The sequence below is a fragment of the Ovis canadensis genome, chromosome 12 (assembly GCF_042477335.2).
Source record: "Ovis canadensis isolate MfBH-ARS-UI-01 breed Bighorn chromosome 12, ARS-UI_OviCan_v2, whole genome shotgun sequence".
NCBI classification, from domain to species: domain Eukaryota; kingdom Metazoa; phylum Chordata; class Mammalia; order Artiodactyla; family Bovidae; genus Ovis; species Ovis canadensis.
Genome location: NC_091256.1, coordinates 37,088,811 through 37,115,491, shown reverse-complemented (window position 1 = coordinate 37,115,491; position 26,681 = coordinate 37,088,811). Strand labels below are relative to the sequence as shown.

The window sequence follows — 26,681 nt, the reverse complement described above, 5'->3', positions numbered from 1 at the left end:
TAAGTGCCAGGGTTTTACACGGATCTTTCACACCTTGCCGATCCTATCACCCAGTTCCCCGGTGAGTGGGAGCCAGCTGTTCTGATTACACCCGAGCTCCCCTCGTTAGTGGGGATTTGGGACTCAACAACCCACGCAGTTTGTGCACCCACCCTCACGCTCCCCCCGCCCCAGTCCTGCTCAAGACAGGGACACGTCTGTCCCCCCAACTGGGTTTCCTCCCAGAGAGCCACTCCACCACTTTCTGATCAGCACCTCTCCTTAACCGTTTGGTTGCACGGGCCTCTGGGGAGCCGGTTCTAGCCCCAGAGGAGGTGGGGGTAAAGAAGAGAGAAGGATCACTGCTCTCAGGACAGAAAGGGTCTGTCTTCTGGGTTCTTCAGACAACCCCGGGCTTCCTTCCTCAAATCACGCCAGCCCCTAGCTAGCACTCGCTGGCTGAAATGTATCAAAATGTTCCGCTTTTAGCCCGAGGTTTGGCTCCATGGAAGGAGCACTGCAGCCGGAGTCAGAGGGCATGGTCTTGCCAGCTTCTGACTGTGTCTCCGAACCGCTTCTCCAGTTCCTCGGGCACGAGCTCCTCCCCTGTGCGATGGGAAGAGAAAGGGAAGCGAAAGCTGCCCTGGAGGATCTCGAGGGACATTCTGGGAGTCTACCGAGGCGGCAGCTCTGCGGGTCTCCCAGCCCCGGACGCCCGCAGCCCTTATAGACGGCCCCTCTCCCTGGATCCAGGGCGCCGCACGCACCCAGCATCCGCGTCCCTCCCTCCCGACCCCCCAAGTCCTTGGCTCCGCTATATTCTTCCTCGTCGAACGGACACTTTCGCCTGTCCCCGCAGCCGCACGGTCTGCGGCGCACATCCGAGGAGCCTCAAGATTCGAGCAGGAGGGCCGCTCGCCAGAGAGAAAGAACAAAGAGGTTACCTGGGCTGAGGGGGCGGGGCCGGACCGGGGGCGGGGCCTGAGCCGGCCTGGCGGGCGGGGCCTGTCCGGGGGCGGGGCCGGCGAGGTCTTCCGGGGCCCCCGCGTGGGGCTCAGCTTCTGCGGCTGCGAGGAGCGAGCCGAGGTGTGCGAGGCGCGGGCAGACTTCCCCGGAGGTGAGAGCTCTGCAGCAGACGAGGGCAGGTCAGGGCTGCTGGCCCCCGGCAGGGACGGGGCGGGGGCCTGGAGCCCCCAGGGGGGCGGGGAGCCAGCCACCTGTGACCACCGGGCGCCTTTTCCACTGGCAGAGGTGTCCTGGGTTGTTCACAGCTCTCCTCCTGCGCCCCAGGTGCCCATTCCCTGGACCCATTCCCTGGACCTCGCTCTTGGCTTCCTGAGGGGCATCCCTGGGGGAAGGGACAAAGGGGGAGCACATGGATACCTTGCCAGCGGGACTCTGGAAACTTTGGCTGTGAGGAAGTCACTTGCACCTCCACCTCGGAACAGTGCTATCAGACTTTCTCCTTTTCACTTTCGTCCCCACCCTGAGAGGGACAGGTGGCTTCACTATCTTCCTTAGAAAAGGGAAATAGCCACCTTCAGAAGGACCACTGGAAATCCCAGAAAGTTACTGAGCTGCTCAACAAAAGGCCTTGAACCCCCACATCTCCACTCCCATAACACCAGGTAGAGCAGCCTGGCAAAGACTCTGAGGTAAATAGTTTAAAATGAAAAATCTGCTTGTGAAGATAAGAGCTTAGTGGCAACACTCCTGGGAAACCACAGATGGAATGATATTTTTTTAAGGGATGAGGACGGAGATAGTGGATTGTCATGGGGTGAGGGGTGTTGTCCCAGGAAGTCTGCTGAGGCCGTGTTGGGTGGGAATTGATGGCGGGGGCTTTCCCTTGCAGTGGGCTAGCTGTGTAGTCACCTGGTGTTTCGAACACCTGGCCAGCACCTGGACCCAGAAGCAAGCAGGTAATCCCAGTGTCCTTCAGACAGGTGTCCTTGCTGGGCGATGACCCAGTGCATATAGTGTCGTCAGGCGCGTCTGGGATGCTGCCCTCTTGCTCAGTGCCTGAAAGAGGCTGATAGTGACCACACACTGACGTTGGAGAGCTGCCCCGGGGAGCAGCCAGGCCCTGGCCAAGTATGTGTCATTCGATCACTTCTCCCTGCACTTACTCAGCCAGGCTGAGGATTGACCAATCTGTCCAGGGACTCCTGGACTCTCAGACTCACTTCATCCTTGTGCTTGTGGACAGAAGGCAGTGGCCAGCAGCTTCCCGTTGTGCCCAGCATCCCACATCCCTCCCTCCTGACTTGGGGAGGGCACAGCCCATCAGAAAGGAAACCTTGGAAGAGGAACCTGGGAGAAAGTCTGTGGTGCTCGATGCTGATCCCGGAGTTGTGGGATTGTGAGGACATTCCAGAGGGTTCCCAGAGGAGGGAACCAGGCCAACACTAGTTACTGAGTGTATTTTAACAATCCCTTTGACCACACCCCTGCATATCAGCCTTCTGGTGCTCCTGTTCTAAATGACTGCGCAGAATCATCCATTCCCTCGGGTATTAGAGCTCTGAGTAGATCGAGAATCTTTTAGAGTCTGTGGTTTGAATGCAGAGCCATCCCTGCCAGCTTTGGGGGTTTGTTTCTAAGGAGGCAAGGCTTCCGAGAAAGTTGTATCCCAGAGCTTTCTTTGTTTATTTCCCTGTCTCCGGAAGTTTGGGTTGCTGAGTGCTGAAATCAAAATAAGCCTGTTTGTCTATTCCTGCTCACAGACTCGGAGAGCAAGAAAACACTGAAATGTGAAATGACTGAATCTACTGTGTTTGTTTCCCTTTTTGTTTTGTGGGAAAGAATGCAGAAAGCAGATGGAAATCTTCAGCCAGGTCTCAAGCTTTGGGAATTCCCAGTTCTGTTTTTGCAGTGCCTTCCCTGATATGGGGGCTATGACTTACATTGTGCTCAGCTCTATGGGACCAACTCAGGTTGGTTGAGGGAATGTTCCTGCCCTTTAGAAGCTTCGAGGTTCAGAGGAGGAGAGAAACCAGCACCTGTGTAACAGAGCAATCAAGTGAAATTGTGTGGCATGGTCTGCTGGTTCAAAGAAGATAGCCCGTGTGGTCTGGAAAAGGCAGAGAGGCTCCTGGAGCTGCTTAGTCTTCAGCTGCATTTAGAAACAATGGTCAGGCACCAGGCAAGGCAAAGGGGGGAAAGCCCCTGAAGCCCAGAATAGGCAACGGCACTCTCTCTCCCCTCCGCCATGCAGTCCACTTTCTCTGCCTTTCTTCCCAGCTCCGCCTCCTGCCAGTGTCAAGTGCCCTCTGCCACACTGACCTCTCATGCCATTCTGGCCAGGCTTCTTATGTATGCCTCTCTCTCCTTGGACTTGCTGTCCTGTGCCCAGGATTCTCTCTTTTGGGAAATCCTCTGTTTTTTGTTTGGGAGGAGGGAGCATATTTTTGGCTCTTTTCTTTGGCCACAGCATGGCACGTGGGATCTTATTTCCCCAAACAGGGATCGAACTCTCATCCTTTGCATTGGATGCTCAGAGTCTTAACCACTGAACCACCAGGCTAGTCCCTCTTCTCCATGCGTATGTTCTTTTCATGTATACAAACACACACACATACACACACACAAACATTTCCCATTAGGGAAGTCCCCAGAATCCTCCGGTTTTTAGGAAGCATAAATAGCATCTCAAATAGCACCTTTTCCAAGGAAGACTTCCCTGGCTGGCTGCTCCCCTAGACTTCAGGCAGAGTTGGAGGGCTCCTCCTTTCCCTCCACTGCCCCATGACCAAACATCTACTGAATCCTATGCACTCTGCGTTGCCCAGTTGGCTTGAGGGATTTTGCCGCACCAGCTGAGGCCGGGCTGTGTCTTACTCATCTAGCAGTCCGCTTAGTGTCTGGCACATAGCAGACAGCACTCAGTAAATGATTCCTGATTGAAATTCAGCCATATGTGGGCACCAGGAAGCACCTCACTTACTTGTGGGTTAAGTGCTATTACTGGGAATTTAAAGACTGGATAAGCTTGGTGGAGGAATTTGGGTTTAATTCGGTGGCAGTACTTAAAGCCCTTAGCAGCCCTGGGAAGAGCCCCTGGAGAAGGGAATGACAGCTCACTCCAGTATTCTTGCCTGGAGAATCCCCATGGACAGAGGAGCCTGGTGGGCTACAGTCCATCCAATCACAAGAGTCAGACATGACTTAGTGACTAAACCACCACCACCACTGCCTCAGAATGGACTGCAACGTCCTTCTTGATCTGGCCCCAGGGTGTCCTCTCCAGCCTCACCCCCCACCAGTTCACACCTTGAACTTACACTTCCATCTTATGAACCAGTTGGATCACAGCAGACTCAGGCCCCGGCTCCCTTGACTCTGTTGTTTGACAGCCTCTGCCAGGAAGGCCCACAGCTGTTGAGAGCTTACCCTTCCCCATCCATAGCACTCAGCGTCTGGATCCCCTGAGTGTAGAGGTCCCTCAAGTTGGGTTTGCATGTCCTCCTCTGGGCCTCACTGCCTGCCAGCACATTCTGTCACAGCATCATGCCCTCTTGTGGCTGCCTCCTGCTCCTGACCCAGGTCACTTGGGCTAGGTTTGTCCTTGATGAAGCCCTCTCAGCTAACAACTTTCTTGGTAGAAAGTGCCCAATAAACAGGCATTGGATAGAAAGCTGAACCATCCATCCAATGCCTGTTTATGCCATTTCCATTGGTTGGAATTGTAAAAGCAAGGACAACACGAGAGATGTTTGAAAGGAAAAAAGTAAGACTTGGTGATGAGCAATATGAAGAAGGAAAAGAGATGATTGGCATATAATCCTGCAAGGCAGGGGGGAATTGGACTCAGGGAAGGTCCACTTCATGACTCTGAGTGCCATGCAAAAATGTTTCCATTTTCTGGAGGATTTTCGAAAATATTGTTAAGTCACCTTGGGGTATTCCTGCATCTAAAGTTATTGCAGGATGCCCAAGGGGGGATGTCCTTTAATCAGCAGAAGTGTGCACTTTGAGTGCAGATGTGATCAGGGTTAGAGGGAGGTGAAGGGAGCTCAGAGAGGACGGTCCAGCTTGTGAAAGCAAATGCAGTCACTGCAAGAAGCAACTAAGCTGAGGTCTTGGGGAGAACCTATATTCTGGGTGGGTGGGTAGTGGGAGAGAGGAACTGATGGAAAACAGAAAGAGAGAAGAAAATCAAAGAAGCCAAGGGTGGGGGGAGATAGTTCAAGAAGAGATGCGTGGCCAAAGCTGTCTGTGCCAAAAAGAACGGCGAATCAAACAAAACAGATGAGAAGGAGACGAGCTTTGAGAGTGGCACTCCCATAGGAAAGCCAGATCTCATGGGGTCAAAAGAGGCTGATTAATGGGCAGTGGAAACATTGGGCGGAGTCTTCAGACCTCACATCTGTGGAATTTGGCCACGGCAAAAGGATAGATTTTTTTCTCAGCAGGAAGTGGGGAGGGGTCATGTCAAGAAAGGATAGTTTTGTTTGTTTTGTAAGAGATCTAACCACAGTTCCATGCAGGAGGGAAGAGCCCATGTATGCTAAGGAATATGGATGAATTGCCCTGCTCACATTGGTTGTGTTCCATTTAACCTTGCTCCCCAACAGTTGCCCCAGGGAACTCTCATTTGGGGTAAGCTCCCAAGCCATGGTACTACCAAATCCAAGGAGATGATGTTGCAACCAGGAAGCAGTTCGTCCTCACCTCCCTGACCCATGGTAAACTCATCTCAAGTGCCCCAAACTTGACTTTGCTTCATAATGGTGTGGGCCAGATGTTTTCTCCTTGACTGTGCACAAATTCATGACACCAGTGATAATAACAGACACACAAACAGCATTTACTCTGAGCCAGACACTGCTCTGAGTCCTTGTAAGATGGGTCTTGTTCTCATTTTTCTGATGACAAAAATGAGGCCCAGGGAGCTCACCCAATGACACAGTGGTGAGGGGGGAGCAGGGTTCCAACTGGGTGTGTCTGGCTTCAGGGTCTGTATACTTAAAGTGAAAAGAACGTGAAGTTGCTCAGTTGTGTCTGACTCTGCGACCGCATGGACTGTAGCCCACCAGGCTCCTCCATCCATGGGATTCTCTAGGCAAGAGTACTCAAACCACTATATTAATTAGGGTGAGCAGCTCATGCTTTACTGTAGATGGATGTTTGTGATTCCAGCTTTATTGCAGAATTCTTAGTCATGGTGCTGCTGACAGCATGACTTATCCAAGGTCATCAAATCCGTTTATCTGTCTGTCTATTCATTGTGGGTTAGACTAGCTTTACTAGTCATAAATAATTTAATCATCAGTAAATATCTACCACGTGCAGGACACTGCCAGGGACCCAGAAATATGACCTATATGTGTCATCTCATTGAATCCTCATAACCACTCTATTCTGTAGACAGGCCAACGGAGCCAGCATTTGAAGGTGGCCATAATGAAGGCCATAATAAATCCGCCTGCAATATGGGAGACCTGGGTTCGATCCCTGGGTTAGGAAGATCCCCTAGAGAAGGGAAAGGCTAGCTACTCCAGTATTTTGGCCTAGAGAATTCCATGGACTATATAGTCCATGGGGTTGCAAAGAGTCGGACATGACTGAGTGACTTTCACTTTCAAGCACTTTACAATATCGTGTTGGTTTCTGCCATACATCAACAGGAACCTGGGTGTGGACCCTTTTGGGCTTCCCTAGTGGCTCAGTTGATAAAGCATCTGCCTGCAGTGGAGGAGACCTGGATTCGATCCTTGGGTCAGGAAGATCCCCTGGAGAAGGAAATGGCATCCCTGCCTGGAAAACCCCATGGTTGGAGGAGCCTGATAGGTTACAGTCCATGGGGTCACAAAGAGTCGAACATGCCTAAGCAACATCACTTTCACTTTTCATAATGAAGGCAAGATGGAAAACCACTTTCAGCCCTAAGTTTCCATGTTCTGAGGTTCATGGTCAGAGACTTAACTGGTTCTAGAGTATTCCAAGGCTAACTTTATTTTCTTTCTCAACACACACAAGGTTTGCGAGTATGAATCAGTAACGTGCTCAGTTGTGCAAGAAATACTGCCCCACCTTTTATTTTGTAGAGATCAACTTAATATTAGTTTGCAGCCTTTGTCTCACCAGGCTGGCAAGAATAGAAAACACCCAGGGTGGTGTCACGATATCCGGATCTTAAGCAGTGCTGAGAGCTCAGGGTGGGGTTGCAGGGGATCCTGCTCACCAGTCCGATCCACTCAGGTTACCGCTGAGAAGGCTGCTGACCCCGCCTCCCTGGTGGTCTCTGCTACTTTGGGACTGGCCAGCCAGACTCTAGGGGCTTGCCAAAGTCCTGTCTTCCCGGGACCCCCAGACCTCTCTTCCTTTCCTGTTTCTTCCAGACCTCCCTGCTTTGCCCCTCCAACTTCACACCACTCAAGACCTCCTGGAAAAGCCTCTGTGTCCTGGACCTAAGTCCCCGTTTCGGAAATGAAAGCCAGAAGATTCCGCAAGTTACTCCTGAGGACAGTCCTGTTACATCCCTACCCTGGGGCAGTGATGTCAGGAGACTGTAGAAGATGGAAGTGGGCAGGGGATGGAAATACATGGAGGGGAGAAAGTTTTCTACTTTTGAAAGATGATCTAGCCACAGGAGCAGTCCCCTCTGAGAGCAAATTTCTAGGTGGGAAAAGTTGCTGTTTGAGGCCGGGATATTCGTGTGTGCCTGCTAAGTGTCCAACACGACTGTGCCTTCAGTCGTGTCCAACTCTTTGAGACCCCATAGAGTGTAGCCCAACAGGCTCCTCTGTCCATGGGGTTCGCCAGGCAAGAATACTGGAGTGGGTTGCCATGCCTCCTCCAGGAGATCTTCCCAACCCAGGGATCGAACCCACAGCTCATATGTCTTATCTTCTGCTTTGATAGGTGGGCTCTTTACTGCTATATCCTGGGAAGCCCCCAGATATATGTAAATCCATTTTCTTTATCCATTTTATTGGTAGATCCCTTGTGGCCCAGCTGGTAAAGATTCCACCTGCAATGTGGGAGACCTGGGTTAGATCCCTGGGTTGGGAAGATCCTCTGGAGGCAGGAAAGGCCAGCCACTCCTGTATTCTGGCCTGGAGAATTCCATGGACTATATAGTCTATGGGGTTGCAAAGAGTTGGACACGACTGAGTGACTTTCACAAAACCATTATTTTCCATAGATATTTTCAAGATTGTCTATAATAGATTCAAAAATTTGCCAAAAAGTAGGGGAGGTGATGTGTCCTGGTCTGTGATTGTTGTCATGGCACTCAGCAAATCTCATTAGATAATTTGAAGGTTTCCAGGCTATGAAAATGCTTCTAGTTCAAACTGCCCATCAAACACATACCAAAACAGGACAAGAAAAGTTAAACTTGTCAAGGATACCCAGGTGATGGCCAAAGCAGAGCTAGAAACCAGCTTTCCCTTCTCCTAGCCCAGAGCTCTTGCCCAGTGATCCCAGACCAGTGATCTCATGCATCTTTTAAAAAATCACCCACAGGGCAGAGGAGCCCAGTTTCTTGCTGACTCCACCCTCATTCAGTGGGGAACACAGCCCACCTTGGGCAGCTGGTCCAGGCTGCTTCCACACTCCACGGACCTCCCTGAGGTCCCTGGATGCCGGGCTCATGGCAAGAATGTGTCCTTATAACAGGGGTGTGTTTCCCAGCCCTGCCTGTCCTGCTCCCCGTCTTGGGGCACCACCAGTGAAATCACCCTTCCTCCTCTGCACCCGGCAGGCCCAGAGATGGGGGACCCCTCTGCCTGGCCCAGCTCCCTCCCTCTCCCTTCCCTTATCTCTGCCCAGGCTTGATTCAGCTGCAGAGCAGGCTTGATTCTACCAGCCCGGGAGGTTTCTCATGATGCTTTTGTTAACCTAGCACAGCTTGCAGATCCCTCCCTGGACAGTTCTGAAGTGCTTTTTACTCTCTCCTCACATTTCCATCCTCTGTGTCTAAGGGATCATAGTTTAATAAGGTTTCTCTTCACCATGCCTCTCCCCAACTGCTTCCAATTTACATCACAATCCAAACGATTTTTGCTGCACTTAGCGGATTGTCTGTCTCTTTACTTTCAGGGGATCCAGTATCAGACTTCCCAGCTCGCTCTCTGCTCAGGCTCCTGACCTTGCAGCTGCCTATCTTTCTTGGCAGTTTATTTTGCCCATGAACACTCAGAGTTTAGCTAAGTTGCTTTCAGGGAGACTGTCAGTCTTATATGTTAATTTTCTAATTGAGAATGTTGTGCTGCCTGAGAAAGGCAACTAAGTCAATAACTGTTAAGTGTCAGACTCTTTGCAACCCTGTGGACTGTAGCCCACCAGGCTCCTCTGTCCATGGAATTCTCCAGGCAACAATGAGGGGGTTGCCATTCGCTTTTACAGGGGATCTTCCTGACCCAAGGGTTGAAGCCAAGGCTCCAGTATTGAAGGCAGACGCTACTGTCTGAGCCACCAGGGAAGTCAATGCCTTGGTGAGCTCTTTTCCCAAGGATTTTTAGGTGTGTCATGCCAGTTGTTAGGTTTTAATAACTGCTCAGATGGAATTATTTTTTGCAGTCAGGTGCTTTAAAACTGGGTGCTAAAGAGTTTATAGTGAGCAGACAGAAGAGAAACCGTTTCCTACCTGAACCATTTTGGTTTTCATCCTGTCTCAGTGCCTCTGAATGGTTTGTGGGGACCACCACCTGGAGATAGTGAAGACTATAAGGAAAGCTTTTGCATTAATTTCCCATGAGTGCAGAAAAGAGAAACACCAAATCACGCCAGTGTACTAAGAAATTCTGTTTCCTTCTCTCCCTGTTTCCCTTGAGTGGCTTCCAAAAGGAATACATTTTTGGTGAGGTGCAGTTGGATAAATGATGTCTGTCTACTAAAGAAGCAAGAAATATTAGAGGATTATGCATCAATAACTGGTTCTCTGTGCGGGCACTAGAGTCTCCTCAGAAGCCACTGAATATGCTTCCCCGGGGAAGGAGAAACTGTTATTGTTGCCATTGTATAGATGATTAAGTTGGTGCTCAGAGAGGTTAAGCACTTCCTCGAGGTCACACATCCATTAAATTGTGGAGCTAGGATTTGAATCCAGCTACACAATGGCACCCCACTCCAGTACTCTTGCCTGGAAAATCCCATGGACGGAGGAGCTTGGTAGGCTGCAGTCCATGGGGTCGCTAAGGGTCGGACACGACTGAGCGACTTCACTTTCACTTTTTACTTTCATGCATTGGAGAAGGAAATGGCAACCCACTCTAGTGTTCTTGCCTGGAGAATCCCAGGGACAGGGGAGCCTGGTGGGCTGCCATCTATGGGGTCGCACAGAGTCGGACACAACTGAAGTGACTTAGCAGCTCAGCAGCAACACACTTAGTTGTCATTTTGACCTTTCCCCGCAAATCAAAACTGTGTACACTGCCCAACAGATTCAGAATCTCAAAGGATGTGGGGGTGGGAGTGAGAGTGGATAATTCCTTCTAACATCCGTGCTAAGAAAGAAAATACATCACACTCCTATTTTGAAATTCAGTCGCAGCCTCCTCTCCCTATGCTCCAGGAATGGCCAGCCTGCCAGGAGCGTATGCAGGCTCTCTAAGCTTCAGCAAGCAATAGGAACTTCTCCGCAGGGCTCAGTTCCGAGCCATTGTGGCCTCCACATTCCTCAGCCCAGACTTTCCGGAGGCCCTCGGAGAGCTCCTGCCTCGGTCTCCGCCCTTTGTGCGCCCCCTGCTGGTCTCCAGGAGAGGCGCCTGTGCTGGAGCCTGAGAAACGGTACCCAAGCTCTCCTGTTTCCTCGTTGTTGTTGCTTAGTTGCTAAGTCGTTTCCTCAGCTCCAAGTAAAATGATGTGACCTGCCCAGCTCCCTTCCCTCTGAAACGTCAAATAACCCTCCTCGAGCAACCATCCGATGCTTCAGTCTTCAGGACTGAGAAGGATTGGGAGTGAATGTATGGTCCCCATTTCTCCAAAGTGATCACGCAGCATCCGGTTCATACATCGTTCCTGGGGGGTTTGAGGTGGCCTCAGTAGTGAGCAGGGAGGGCCATAATAGAGCTCTCAAGTCCTTAGGGCTCATGGTCACTGAACTAGCATTATCAGTATTACCTGGAGGCTTGTTAGAAATGCAGAATCTCAGGTCCTCCCCCAGACCAGCTTGAGTCAGAATCTGCATTTCCGCAAGATCTCTGGGTGATTCATATGCAAATCATCTTTGGAGGCTCTGTATCTCTTTTGCAGTGTCCACAATTTTTATTTTTTGAAGATCAAAATGACAAGTTTACAGCTGGATTCAAATCCCAGCTCTGCCATGCGATGGTTATGTGACTTTAAGCACATACTTAACCTCTGAGCCACAGTTTACTTATCTATAAAACAGTGAAAAGAACTATATGGCACCCTTAACTTTCAGGACCCATCTCATCCTAAATCTGAGACTCGATAATTGCCCAACGTCTCCTAGATCAGCCATAATTTACCTAGTTGTACTGCTTAGAAATGTCAAACTCTGATGGCAAACTGAGCTCTTTCCCTAAAAACCTGCAAGCTCTCTGCTCTCTGTGGAGTAGATGATGGACTATCCTCATCCTTTGTGTGAGCCCCTGGCAAATGACCTCAGAACTGTCTTGAAGGGGACATCTGGGTCCAGGGGAGGCATTTCCTCCCCACCGCCATGTCAATAAAGAGGGAGTGGATTGTGAAAGCGTGGAGTTCCCTCCACAGAGTGTCAAGGGAGAGAGCCTCCCCCCCACCCCGACCTCTTGACCCAGAGACTGGACCTGAGATTTCTGCAGGTCCCTTCAGCTCTGATGTCCCACATGCCTTAATTTACAAAAGGCTTTTCCAATTCCACTTAATCAGGGACACACTGAATGTTTTAAATTCCCCCACAGATAAAAATCGCTGTGTGGCATAGAAAACCATCTCCGTAATGTTCGCTGCTTCTCCCTCCTAATTAGCTTTCCTGTTCTCCCTTAGGAAAGCAAAAACTCTTTCTCCTAATTCACCAGAAAAACCACTGACCACCATCTTCACTGCGAGGAGGTTGGCAGAGTCTTAGGAACTAAAGCCTTTAAACAATCAGGGACCTCATGTCTCTAGAATAAGAACACACCTTGTGCTGGGACTGGAGGTAAGTACTCCTGATGAAAATCAGCCTCCTTCAGAATATGAATGGGAAACAGCTCACCAGGTGCTTCAGTTGTGCTGTGTGCCTCGGGGTACTGCTTGAGCAAAACTGGGTCCTTGCCCTCAGGAGATGGGCAGGCTGGAGGAGGAATGAGGTGATGAAAATGCCATCGTGGACATGTCCACAGAACCAGGGCAGGAGATAAAGCACTTGTAGGAATATGAGAAATGTTTCATGGAAGAATTGGCCTCTAGGGTAGCCTGTAAGGGGTGAGTTGGGGTTGGGTAAACAGATGAGATGGGGACAAGCACTCCAAGCTCAGGATCAGCAGAAGCAGAGAAGTTGGATGGAGGCCACACTGGGAGAAGGCGAGTTATCCCCGGAGCCCAGGCAAGACTAGAAAAGCCAGAAGGTAGATTGTCTGGAGTTTCCCCCTCTGGCCAGTGAAAGGGTGCAGGCACTAAGGGACCCCCCTAATCAGCCATTCCAGGCATAGATTAGAGTCCATGTGGAGTCTTGCCCCTTGAAGAGCTGGATCATTGTGGTCAGGAGGAACCAGAAGGTTTCTGGTCGGAGCCGTGCCTCCTACAAGCTCCCTCATGTGGCTGAGTGAGAGATGCAGGTTTGGGGGTAAGACTTGCTGTGGGGGTGGGTAGGGGGTCAGTCGCTGCAGCAACCTGGACAGGAGAGAGCAGCAACCCAAGCAGCTGGAGATGAGGGGAATTGATGCTGGTGGTGGTGTCCTGAGATAGCGTCACAGGACTGGCCACCATCGGCACTGCTGTACTTGAGGCTTCTTTCAGTGGGGGATTAAGGAAGCTGATCTGACTTTACCCACCTCTTTAGAGTTTCGTATGTACTGAAGATGGAAATAAGGGTCCACAACCAAAGATGAATAGAGCACAGTGTTTGATGAGTCAGAAAGGCTACAGCCCCAAGTGCTCTGAATGTGGAGGAAATGCTACAGATGCCCAAGAGGATATTTCAAGCTATGTCCAGATGTGGAAGAAGAAGGAGGGGCATGCTCCCTCTCAGAGGCTATTGTAAGCACAGATAACCGCTCCCAGGTAGGATGGGAGAGAGCAGATGAGATGAGGCTGCTCCAAAGGGCCCCAGGTTCCCCCAACCTGGACCAGCCCATCCAAGGAACCCAGAGTGCAGACCTGCCCTCAGCACCCTGGTAGCTGGCCCTACAGGTCATGAAGACAGAGGAGGACCCAGAGGCAGAATGTGACAAATTGATTCATTCAGCAGATATTTACAAAATAAGCTACAAACCAGTGAGCTTGAGGGCTTCCCAGGTGGCTCAGTAGTAAAGAATCTGCCTGCCAATGCAGGAGACACAGGTTCAGTTCCTGAGTGGGGAAGATCTCCTGGAGGAGGAAATGGCAACCCCCTCCAGTATTCTTGCCAGGATAATCCCATGGACAGAGGAGCCTGGCGGGCTACTGCCCACGGGGTCACAGTCAGACACGACTGAGCACAGCACAAGGTGTTTATTGAGCCTGGCAGCTGATGTGGACAGTCTCCTGGAAGAGATCTGGCCTCAGGACTGCAGCTCTGACGAAGGGTGGCAGGAACCCCTGCAGGTACGCGTAGGTTCTAGACCAGCAAGTCGTATCAGACTCAGCTCATTTCCATCCTGACGGCGTTAGCAGCTTCCAGCAGCCCTGGGAATGCAGCAAGGCATTTGACTGAGTCTCTCGTGATCTCCCCTGCCACCCCACGACACATGAAAGGGAAGTTTCTTGCTGGGCTAGACGTACGAGACCAGCTTTGTATCAAGGCATCATGCGACAGAGAGATGCAAACAGACCCTAAGGAGACGCCAGGTGCCAGCGAGTCAGTAAACCGTTCTCTGAGGGCACACCAGCGCGTGGAGACCCACTGCACTGATTTTCTGCTTCCTCTTTGGAGAACAGTCATCAGTTACCAGGCTTTGCCCTGCTGTGTTAATCCATGATGCCCACGGAAGCTGCTGCCGACTGTCTCTGCTCACGCGTGTAATGGGTCTGAGGAGAATGATGGGCGGGGAGCACACTTTCCTTTTTGTTTGCATGAATGAACTGCCAGGGCCTGCCAGCGGAGCCCCTTTTGCACCCAGGTATGTACAAGCGAGCCTCCCTCTCTGGCTGCACCAGGCTGAGCGGGCTCTGCTTCGGACCCACCACGCTCTCTGCACGCCAAAGCCCACCTCCCAGTGGCTATGCGTGGTGCTCCCACCCGGACGGGCCTTGAGCCCCCCGGTGGGCCTTGCTGGGGGACACAGGGAGTCCCTGGGTGGCTGCAGCACATGCCAGGTCAAGAGCCAGGCCTTCCTGGACTTCCCTGGTGGCTCAGTAGATAAGAATCCTCCTGCCAGTGCAGGAGGCACGGATTTGACCCCTGATCCGGGCAGATCCCACATGCCGTGGGGCAGCTAAGCCCATGCCCCGCAGCTGTTGAAGCCTGAGTGCCCTAGAGCCCCTGCTCCGCAACAAGAGAAGCCACTGCAGAGAGAAGCCCGTGCCCCACGACCAAGAGCAGCCCCCACTCGCCGCAACTAGAGAACGCCTGTGTGCCGCGGTGGAGACCCAGTGCAGCCGTAAATAAATGGCTTTGTTTACAAAAACAAAGGGAGCCAGGCCTTTTTCTCCTAGAAATAGGAAGCAAGGTTTCAGCGGCTTCTGAGAGGGCCGAGGCCAGGCAAGATGGGCAGGGGAACCAACAGAGTTTTGCAATCACCCCTGGGGGTAGGAGAGAGGGTGACCGCACGGTTGGGTTCTGCCCATTTGTGTGAGCACCAGTGTGGTTCCTCCCAACAGAACTGCAGCCACCGGGTGTAGGCATGCAGCGGGCAGGCAGCCGGTGTAGACAGATGGGAGAGAGGAGCGAGGAGGCAGCCGGGTTGAAGGTGTTGGCAGAGCGTCTGAAGAGAAGGTCCGTGGGGTGTAGAATGATGGGGAGGTGGAAAGGGCAGATGCATTTGAAGAGCAGAGAAGGTTTGAGAGGGACCAGGAGGCCATCAGAGAGTCAGCCTAGTGGAGGGAAGGGCCCAGGAGACCTGGAAGGTAGAGGGTCATGCTGAGAGCGTGGGCGAGAACTCAGCATTTTCAAGGGGGTCATCTCGGGAAGGAGTGACTGTGGGGTGAGGTGGACCTTCACTTGGAGCTGAAGGGGGTGAAGGGCTGAGAGGTTCACCTTTCCCCAGGAGCCCATCCCTTTGTGACTAAGGGGAAGTGACCACAGATCCACAGATGAAGACCCAGAGGTGGGCTGCAACAGTACTCCCACACTGACCTCCTTGTGCAGCCACACCAGAGGCACTAGATTTAGAGGGGAGTCAGAGCTGTGTGGCCTTAAGTAAGCTACTTAACTTCTCTGGGCCTTAGTTTTCTCATGTGTATAATCTACCTTCTCAGGTAGCTCAGTGGGTGAAGAATCCCTCTGCAATGCAGGAGATGCCGGTTCTATTGGGTTGGGTTGGGTTGGGAAGATCCCCTAGAGGAGGGCATGGCAACCCACTCCAGTGTTCTTGCCTGGAGAATCCCATGGACAGAGGAGCCTGACATGCTACAGTCCATAGGGTTGCAAAGAGTCAGACATGACTAAAGCAACTGCGCACGCAAAGACTTGGGAGGATGCAGAAAGGGAGGAAGCTCAGAGCTCTGTGGGCATGAGCGTGTAGGCAAAGGTATCCACTCTGTGGTATTGTAGTTATTAGGATATACTTCTTTCCTCCCTCCAGACTCGAGTCCAGTGGTTCTCAGATGTGAATGTGCATCAGAACCACCCAGAGGGCTTGATAGAACAGCCTGCCAGGCCATGCTCCAGAGCTTCTGATTCAGGAGGTAGGGGAGGGGGGCCAGGTAGCCCTGATGCTGCTGGTGCGAGGACACCTCTTGGGCATCACTGCTCTAGAGTCTCTACAGACCGTGAGACCTTGGCAGGCAGAGGACCCCCAAGATCCAGCAGTGACCGGCACAGAGCAAGGGTCTTGGCCTGGGAAGAGTGACTCCAGGACAAGCACAGATTCTCAATACAGCAGCTGGTCCCATGAGAAGAGGTGGTATTGAGTGAAAAAGAGGTCACGTGGGAAGAGCCTTGAAGTTATGGTGGTTTGTGCGAAAGCTGGACTTGTATCTGGGGAGCAAACGCTGAGGTTCACAGCAAAGCAGTCACCCATGCATTTATTGGAACTGCTGTCAGAGGCAGAATGCTGGTCTGGAAGGACCATGGCCCTGGCGACACTGCTGGCTCCAGAGTGCTCATTTGCTGGCTTGTTCCGATGACGTGATGCTGTGTCCTGCATCTGGAGAGCACGTCTGCCCTGGGAAGATCACTGTGTCCACTGGCCTTGAGCCTTTTCCCGAGGCCGAACTAGAACATCTCCCCATGTGGACTCTGTCCATGATTTTTATTGTTCTGTGAACCCGGGAGAAACCCTCCCCAGCACCCATTTGGAAATGAATTAACTTTTGCTCAGACAACGATTGGTTCTCCATGCCCAGTGCCCCGGCCTTCTGCCAGATGTGGGCCACCACCTGCCAGGAGAAACGTCCTTTCTCCAGCCTTGCGGCCAAGCTCGGAATCCCAGGTGCAGCCAAAGAGCCCATTATGAGTATTATTTGTTAAGAACCAAGTATTAAATTAGCACAGGAGCAGTCCTGGCCCAGGCCAGCAGGATTTGCCAGCCAACTGTGGTGCCCGGGGAGCAGAGACGCCCCTGGGTAGGCTTCCCTGCTTCCCGCAGAGACACCAAGGCTGGTAACTCACCCACGCCGAGGCCAGCGGCTCTGCTGGGCAGGCAATTAAGTCAAGAAAGGGAACCCGCTCTGCTGACGGCTGGGATTAAAGCTAAATGAATTCAACTCAAAGAAAAGGGCTGCGGCCCTTCTCCCTCTGGTCTCATTATCTTAATTAACAGTGTTTGGCAGGAGTATTGAGGCCTGCATTGATCGAGCTGCTCCTGTTACCCCTCAGAGCCCTGGACACAAGTGAGCCTCAGTAATAAAAACCCAATTCTCAACAGCCCTCTGAATTTCTTTCCAGCCCTCTTTCTCTAAGAAAAGCATGAGGTTTCTGACTTGGAGGGGGTCCTTTAGACCAGGGTTTCTCAGAGCGTGGCCTGAGGACCCCTCTTCTCAAAGTATCTGGGATATGGTGATAAAATGCTCTTCCCCAGCTCCATGAGACCCATCCAGCTGAATCTCCAGGAGTCAGACTCTAGGAGTGGTGGTATTGCTTTTTTCTCTTTAATTTTGTTTTCTGATTGTGGTCAAATATACTTGACATTGTGCATGCTTGCTAAGTCACTTCAGTCGTGTCTGACTGTTTGCAACCCCACGGACTGTAGCCAATTAGGCTCTCTGTCCATGGATTCTCCAGGCAAGAATACTGGAGCGGGTTGCCATGCCCTCCTCCAGGGAATCTTCCTGATGCAGGGATCGAAACCACCTCTCCTGCAGCTCTTGCACTGCAGGCAGATTCTTTACCACTGAGCCACCAGGGAAGCCCCATACTTGACATCAAGGACATTCATACTGTAGATGGTGGCTCACACAGTAAAGAATCTGCCTGCAATGCAGGAGACCCGGGTTCGATCCCTGTTTTGGGAAGATCCCCTGGAGAAGGGGATGGCAACCCACTCCAGTATTCTTGCCTGGAGAATCCTGTGGACCGAGGAGCCTGGTGGGCTACAGTCCGTGGGATCACAAAGAGTTGTACACGACTGAGCATTCATCTCCAGAAATTTCTCATCATCACAAACAGAAACTCTGAACCTACAAAACCATAATTCCCCACCCCTCCCTCCAACACCTGGAAACGTCTATTCACTTTTTGTCTCTCTGAATGTGGCTAATCTAAGTCCCTCATATAAGTGGAATCAAACAGTATGTGTCCTTTGTGATTCGCTTATTTCATGGAGAGTATCTTTAAGGTTCACACGTGTTGTTGAAGCGTGTGCCAGCTTTTCCTCTGTTTTTAGTAATATTCCATTTTATGGATGTCCCACATTATCTTCTCATCTATCAGTGGACATTTGGGTCATTCCAACCTGCTGGCTGTTGTGCATAATGGTGTTATGAGTGTGGTGTGCAAATACCTGTACCAGTTCTAAGGTACCATCAAACTTGCAGCCATGTGAGCCAACCTTCTGAAACTGGAATCATCAGGAGAGATTTGACAACTCAGGATGCCCTAGCCACACCCTAGACCAGCCAAATCACCCACAGATGGGACCCAGTTCCCGTATTTTATTTTAATTCCCCCAGTGGTTCCAATGTATGGCCAAGTTAGAGAACCATGGGTTTATACCAGTGATTCTAAAATTTGGGTGTGTACAAAATTCAGTTACTTGTTAAGAGTGCACACCCCTGAGAGTCTCTTTTAACTGGTCTCTGGGAAGCCTGAGCTTCAGCACTCGAAGCTCTTCAGGCAGTTCTCATATGTCACCAGAGTTGAGGACGGCTCCTCGCATTCAGTCTCCCATTGAGACAGGAAACTGCCGAGGCTGCTGGAGGTGACACTCTCTGCCCAAGGCTCTGAGCCCTTTGGCACCCGAGTCTGCACTGGTCCCCAGAGCTGATTCCTGAGCCAGCCCCACGAGTTCTCCAAACTCTGCCACACAGGTGCAGAGGGTAGCTCATATACGGAACCTCCTTTTGTCCTACTCTTAATTTGAACCGTTAGCCTTGAATGAGAACCGAGTGTTCCGTTATAATGCTTGCTGTGAAATAACAACTTTGTTCCACCACGACTGACATCTTAAGGAACAGTATTGCTGTATTAGGGAAGATTACTCATACATTAGGGAACAACATGAACACATCAGTGAACGTGAAATTTACATTTGCTTATGTGCCGTTTCTTAAGCTTTCATGGAGAAAACGACCCAGCCAAACCAACCTACATATGACGAGGGAAAAGATCTCAGGAATCTGCCAGCGACCTTCACACTCTGTGCGTGTTTTGAGCCGACACCCATCGCCAACTGGTGTTCCGCTTCCCCTGATACCAAATAGCCCCCTCCTTCCAGCACCTCACAGTAGCTCCCAAGTGGCAACCCCCAGGCCTTTTTCAAGGAAAGGGCTATTTCTTGCAGTGTGTGTGTGAATTTCTTATCCACATACGTGTATAAAACAGTGCTACTGTTTTCATTAGGTTTTTAAGGTGCTGCCGATGAAGTGCTTATACTGAACTGATATTTGCAGGAAAGAACTATCTTGGCCCCCGAGCTGCTGTATGCCGCCCTCTTTTCCCCCAGAAGTCCTGTGGTTTTATTGTGTGATTTTGCATAGCTGAGCGATTTTTAGGAAGGACTGAGTATATCGCCTGATGGCGGAACGTGTCAGTACACGTCGATTCTCACCATCTTTTTACTAATAGTTTAGGAGCACACTGCCAGGCCGCTCTATCTGCTGCCGCTGAGAACTCACTCCAGACACCCCCGGGGGGGGGCCCTCCTCTGCGGGGTCGGAAGCTGCTGCCAGCAACCAGCTGCTCTGGGATCAAGAAGCAATGAGCACTGTCTGGCACAGGCTTCTTCCAGGCCTTACCCCAACACACTCTCATCCCTCTTGCTCCCTTTGGCTTCAACCCTCTTAGGGTTTGGACTTTTAGGTCACTTGATCTTTTTTCTTGGGTTCCCCGAGTCCACACCCGCTGCCCACCCTGTCTCACAGCCTGCCTTCACTCTGGAAGCTCATCTTTCTCACATTTGGCTGAAGCAATTCCATGGCCTGGTTCTCACCTTGAAACTAGACTGTTTCTACCCATTTTGGATCCTGGTTCTCATTCCAGGACACCCCCTCCTGAGATGGTCCCTCTTCCCAGCTTCTGTCTTCCTGAATAACCCCTCCAGACTCCTGTTGGCTCACCAGGTCACCTGGCTCCTCTCCTCATGTGTCCTGCTACCTGACCTGTAGAAGTCTGCTTCCGAGATGAAGATGTAGCTATTTCACACTTTGCTGTATTTCATAAGAAGATAGGTCTGTAGTATGTCTTCGTGGCATGACATGAACCCAAATGATTCTCTTTAATATCTGTTTGTTCAACTGGCCTTATCTGTCTTACTGTTTAATTTTAGCTTCCCTGTTATAGACTTGAAAATTCAGTGTATTGAACATGTGTTGTCTGGGACTTTCTTTCACTTGTTGTTACCATGAATTCAAGGTCAAGCTGCCTAGTACAGTGTCGACATTTGGAGGCCAGCCCTGAGTGGTCCGTAAAAAGACAGAATTGAAACTAGACATCTTAACTGTTATTCTGAACTGGTATTCTCACTCCCATGTCTCTGCAAGGATTTTTCTGTCAGGTTACATAAGACGAGAATTCATTCTGATGTTTAAATAAAACAACAGCCGCAAAACTGTCAGCAGCTTGGGGGCCAAGATAGTTCTTTCCTGCAAATATCAGTTCAGTATCAGAACACATTTATCTTGCAGTCACTTAAAATCCTCATTGGTGAAATCAAAGTCTCCATTCTCTTTTCTTCTAAAACAGAGGTTAACAAACTATGGTATTTGGACGGCAAAGCCTAAAATATTCACCATTTGGCCCTTTACAGAAAAAGTTTCCCAAGCCCTGTTCTAGAATGTAAAACCTGGTGGTTATTATATGTAAACCAAGGGTTTTCCTCATGAGATCGAAAGGGGTAGCCTTCAGGAGAACAGTGAACCCTCTGAACTCAGGTACAAAATTTGGTTTATGTTGCAAATGTGCATTTCTGGAGAGTGAAATGTCAGGCTTGTCTATTGTGTTCACCACTAAAACAGTGCCAGACACAGATGCTCAGCAAAAATTAATTGAGTAAGTTATTGAGGAGGGGGGTGTGGCAGAGACAGGCAAGAACCAGATGAAGGAAGTCTTTGCAGGATTTTATTCCCAGAGCTGTGGGAGGAGGAGGAAGGGGGTCTGTGCGGAGGCGTGGTATCTTCTGGGTTATGTTTCTGAAAGAACACCCTGGCTGCTATTTGGGAAACGGAGGGTAAGACTGGAAATAAGAGAGATCAGTGAGAACTCTCAAGAGATGGGAGCTTGAACAGAGTAGGCTTGGGAGGTAAAACTGACATGACTTGCTAACATGGGGGTGACATTTCAGAGAACAAAGGTGACTCTGCTGTCTTTACCCTGAGCCCATGGGTGGAAATGGCAGAGAAATTAAGAGCCTTGATAAACATGCTCATCTAGTTTTTTCCTATGATTCTTACGTGCCTGGTTTTGGGTTTAGTCTTAATAGTAGGTTATATTTAATTACTACCAACTGGAAATTGTTTAATTTCAAATGTGAAATGGCAATAGTTTTTTTCACCTGATGGTATACACAAGTATGCCATGCCCTCCCCACTCTTTTCTTTTGATTTAATGGGTTGATTTCTTTTTGGCTGCCTTGGATCTTTGTTGCCGCAGGTGGTTTCCGTTGTTGTGGCACACGGGCTTAGTTGCCCCACGGCGTGTGGGATCTTCCTGGGCCAGCGATGAAACCCGTCTCCTGCTCTGGCAGGCGGGTTCCTAACCACTGGACCACCAGGGAAGTCTTGCTGCCCTACTGCTGATGTGGCCTGCTTTTGATACTTTGGGTCAACTCAGGAGTTGATGTCTCCTTCTGATCAGCTGTAAACTGTGTGTCAGAGCCTCCAAGGTGCTGTGGAAACCCTACCGCAAATCACCCCCAACACAACAAACCCTCTTCAGAGCCTGCAGGTGATCCAGGGCCGGCGCCTGCTCTGGTGCCATGCCTCTTCATGCTGTCTACCTGGATATGGAAACTGAACCAGGGATGTTTTCATAAACCAGTGCCCTCTTTTGTTCTTTACTCTCCCCCTCACTCTGCCCTCTGAGCCATGTAGCTCTTTCCTTACCTTCCAACAGAGGCCTTCTGATACTACATGTAGTGCAAGCTGAGTACTTGGCAGGCACCAGGTGGAGGTGCCATGCCGGTGGGTAGGAGTGAAGCTCTCTGAGGGGCCCTCATGCACCATCTGTACCCTCACAGCTCCCAGCACAGCACTGAGAACATAACCAGACACCTTCATTTGGCACCTTTTGCCACTGTGTACAAGCAAATGCTCAACCCAGACAGACAGTGAATTTACCTGTTGGACTAGGTAAGGAGTCTGGTTTTTGTTTAGTTGTACGCTCACATGGTCACACAAGTGCCAGGCATGCAGTTGGTGCTTAGTACATCCTTATTAAACTGAAAAATGGTGTACCCAATTTTTACATGGTGAGCTGTACTGTGTAGGAAGTGAGGATGGATAAATAGAGAGGACTTAGTATCTTTGGCAGATTAGAGGGGAAAGAAAAATCAGTGGATTTATTTTCTACTCCTCAGCAGAGGCTGCCTTGGGATAGGAATGGGGTCCCTGGCTGGGGTGAAGTTCAAATATATCTCTTCCTAATGTTTTCTCCAACTTCCATCAGCAAATCTTGAATGAATGAATTCACAACCTTATGAATGAATGCCGAGTTATCACAAAGATTGAATGAAGTATTTCTGAAGTACTTACAACCACGCTTGCTATGTAGAAAAATGCAACATAATAGATAAAAAGAGAGAAAGGTTCTGTCTACACTACACAATAGGCATGGCCACGGACCCAGAGGAACACAGGGTCTAAGAAGCAACCACATCACAGAGGGGTCCCCCAGGCCCTAAGCACCCTCAAGGCTGTTGCTCAGTACCTTGAGCTTAGATGTCTGTGTCTTCACTCTCCCTTCTTTTCCATAGGATCATGGGAGACTGCCTTGACCTTCTCTTAGGAGTCGTACTCCTGACCAGTCCTGCACTTGGAATTTCTTCCTGCTTCTTCGATGGTTGGAGAGCCATCTATCTTTCCTGCAACCTCACCCAAGTGCCCCAGGTCCCCAACACCACCAAGAGCCTCCTGCTCAGCTTCAACTATATCAGGACAGTCAGAACCACATCCTTCCCCTTCCTGGAGCAGTTGCAGCTGCTGGAGCTGGGAACTCAGTTTACTTCCTTGACCATTTACAGAGAAGCCTTCCGAAACCTGCCCAATCTCAGGATCCTGGACCTGGGTGGAAGTCAGATAGACTTCTTGCATCCAGATGCTTTTCAGGGACTGCCCCACCTCACTGAACTTCGACTGTTTTTCTGTGGTCTCTCCGATGCTGTATTAAAAGATGGTTATTTCAGAAATTTGGCATCTTTGACTCACTTGGACCTATCCAAAAATCAAATTCAGAGTCTTCATCTTCATCCCTCTTTCCGGGAACTGAATTCCTTGAAGTCCATTGATTTTTCCCTCAACCAAATACCTATTGTATGTGAGCAGGAGTTCAAACCCCTCCAAGGGAAAACACTCTCCTTCTTAAGCCTTGCTGATAACCACTTGTACAGCAGGGTGTCAGTGGACTGGAAGAGGTGTCTGAACCCATTCAGAAACATGGTCCTGGAAACCCTAGATGTTTCTGGCAATGGCTGGGGGGTGGACATCATGAGAAACTTCAGCAATGCCATCAATGGGAGCCAGATTTTCTCTTTGGTTCTTACCCATCACATTATGGGTTCTTCATTTGGCTTCTCCAACCTGAAGGATCCTGACCAGCACACCTTTGCTGGGCTAGCCAGGAGCTCGATGATACAGCTGGACATTTCACATGGGTATATCTTCTCCCTGAACTCCAGAGTCTTTGAAACGCTCCAGGAGCTGAAGGTCCTAAACCTCGCCTACAACAAGATAAACAGTATTTCGAGGAACGCGTTTTATGGACTCGACAACCTCCAAGTTCTCAATATATCATATAACCTTCTTGGGGAATTATATAATCATGATTTCAATGGACTACCTAAGGTAGCCTATATTGACCTGCAGAAGAATCACATTGGGATCATTCAGGACAAAACATTCAAATTCCTGGGGAAATTAAATACCCTGGACCTCCGGGATAATGCTCTTAAAACAATTCATTTTCTTCCAAGCATTCCTAATATCTTCTTGGGTGGCAATAAGCTGGTGACTTTGCCAAACATCCCACTTACAGCCAATTTGATCCAATTATCAGAGAATAGGCTAGAAAATCTGAATGATCTCTACTTCCTTCTCCAGGTACCTCATCTCCAGATTCTCATTTTAAATCAAAATCGCTTTTCCTTTTGTCCACAAAACCATGCCCCTTCAGAGAATCCCAGCCTAGAAAAGCTTTTCCTTGGAGAAAATATGTTGCAACTTGCCTGGGAAACCGAGTCATGTTGGGATATTTTTAAGGGGCTTTCTCATCTCCAACTCCTCTATCTGAATAAAAACTACCTGAATTTCCTTCCACCAGGAGTATTTCATCATCTGACTGCACTGAGGGGACTCAGCCTCAGAGACAACAGGCTGACTGTTCTTTCTCCTGGCGACTTACCTGCTAACTTAGAGATCCTGGATATATCTGGAAACCAGCTCCTCTCTCCTGATCCTGATTTATTTGCATCACTGAGTGCCATGGACATAACTCATAACAAATTCATCTGTGATTGTGAACTTAGTGCTTTTATCCATTGGGTCAATCAAACCAATATCACAATATCTGGGTCTCCAGCAGACATGTACTGCATGTACCCAAACTCTCTGGCTGGGGTGTCCATTTACAGTCTTTCCACAGAAGGTTGCGAAGAAGAAGAATTTTTAGAGTCCCTGAAGTTTTCCCTTTTCATCTTATTCACTGTCACCTTGACCCTGTTCCTCGTGATCATCCTCACGGTTACAAAGTTCCGGGGGTTTTGTTTCATCTGTTATAAGAAAGCCCAGAGTCTGCTGTTCAAGGACCCCATCAAGGGAAGAGAATCAGATACATACAAATACGATGCCTATTTGTGCTTCAGTAGCAAAGACTTTGAATGGGTGCAGAACGCTTTGCTCAAACACCTGGATGTCCAGTACAGCAACCAAAACAGATTTAACCTGTGCTTTGAAGAAAGAGACTTTATGCCCGGGGAAAACCACATCGCCAACATCCAGGATGCCGTGTGGAGCAGCAGGAAGACTGTCTGTCTCGTGACCAGACACTTCCTTAGAGACGGGTGGTGCCTCGAAGCCTTCAGTTACGCCCAGAGCAGGTGCTTAGCTGACCTCAACGGCGCCCTCATCATGGTGGTGGTGGGGTCCCTGTCCCAGTTCCATCTGATGAAGCATCAGTCCATCAGAGGGTTCGTCCAGAAACGGCAGTACTTGAGGTGGCCTGAGGATCTCCAGGATGTTGACTGGTTTCTCAATAAACTCTCTCAATGCATTCTAAAGAAAGAAAAGGAAAGGAAGAAAGACAGTGCTATTCAGCTGCAAAGTGTAACCACCGTCTCCTAGGCAAAGGAGCAGTTTCCACTTACTGCAAGCCACAGATAACTCTGTACCTTTTATGTCCACCAGTTACCATTTGCCTGCCTTTGTGTTCAGTTGCTCAGTCATGTCCCACTCTTTGCGACCCCATGGACTGTAGCCCACCGGGCACCTCTGTTCATGGGATTTCCTAGGCAAGAATACTGGAGTGGCTTGCCATTTCCTCCTCCAGGGGATCTTCGTGACCCAGGGATCGAACCTGTATCTCCTATGTCTCTTGTATTAGCAGGCAGAGTCTTTACCACTGAGCCACCTAGGAAGCCCTTTAGTTGCCATTTGGGGGTCCTTTATGGAGTTGTTGTTTTCCTACAATGAAAAGAAGATAAATCTCTTTGATTTTCATAGCAACACAATGTTTTGTCTTGCCAATGTCCAAATGGAAAGTAATAGCTCTAGAAAATTGCAACTGCCCCCAGCAGTTCTTATTCTGCATTGATTTCCTTTCAGAACCAGTAACACTGATCTCTCCCATTGTATCAACAACAGGATATATCCCTCTGCGTGGCAAGGGCACCTTGGGAGAAGTTACAGATGGCCGACACCCTTTCTCTAGCATTCATTTCTAGAAAGGGGCTGGTCAGTGATTCTGAGGGCCTAGCACAACAACACTAAATAGAAAACAAACAGAAAAAGAGGCATGGTTCCTGCTATTACCATGAGGACAATGCCATTGCTCAGTACAGGTCATGCCCAGTCTCAGGGATCAGAGGGGCCCCAAAGAAGCCAGGATGAGAATGACTAGATCTCCTGGGGCCACATTGCCTCACTTCTTCTCACCTCTTGGATCTAACCCTAGTGAGCCATGGACGTTCTTTTTGGCTTGCAACCTCTATTTCAACCTGGCTTTCAAGAACCTTTGGGATTTAGCACCAGCCTATTTCAGCTTTATTTTCCTCCATACTTCATTTATCGACCGCTCAGGCTGTTGCAGAAAGGAACTGGACCTGGACCCGGAACTTGGTTTGACTTCTGATTCTGCTGCTCACGAGCCGTGTGGCCTTGAGCGCGTTACGGACCTTCGCTGGGCTTGTTTTCTCGTATGTAGGTGTGACCCTCTCTAACTCACAGAGCTGACACGACAGTTAAATCCACCAAGAATGTCAGGGTGTCTCAGATCTTATCTTTAGCCACCCTAATGGCCATGAGAGGATCCCCACACCAAGGAGGGCCTTCGGGAGGCCGTTGTGATTTCTTAGAATGTTTAGTATTTTTTTATCTTAAGAAAAATCTGTGTGTATTTTGTCTTTTTTCAGATTGATTTTAATAATAAATGTCTTTCTGCAAGA

General features: G+C 49.8%; 1 protein-coding gene across 5 annotated transcripts; it reads left to right on the top strand.

Moving 5' to 3' along the window:
* Positions 1–624: 624 nt before the first annotated feature.
* On the top strand, positions 625–26,681 carry TLR5 (toll like receptor 5). Of its 5 annotated transcripts, XM_069544638.1 has the most exons (4): positions 1,022–1,096; positions 7,323–7,603; positions 11,920–12,073; positions 22,782–26,681. In XM_069544638.1, the coding sequence occupies exon 4, from the start codon at positions 22,786–22,788 to the stop codon at positions 25,360–25,362; it is 2,577 nt and encodes an 858-aa protein (XP_069400739.1). In that variant the 5' UTR covers positions 1,022–1,096; positions 7,323–7,603; positions 11,920–12,073; positions 22,782–22,785; the 3' UTR covers positions 25,363–26,681. The 5 variants fall into 5 exon arrangements, with proteins under 5 accessions (XP_069400736.1, XP_069400735.1, XP_069400739.1 ...); XM_069544635.1 differs by lacking the exons at positions 1,022–1,096; positions 7,323–7,603 and adding an exon at positions 625–918; XM_069544634.1 differs by lacking the exon at positions 7,323–7,603 and having other exon boundaries at positions 991–1,096.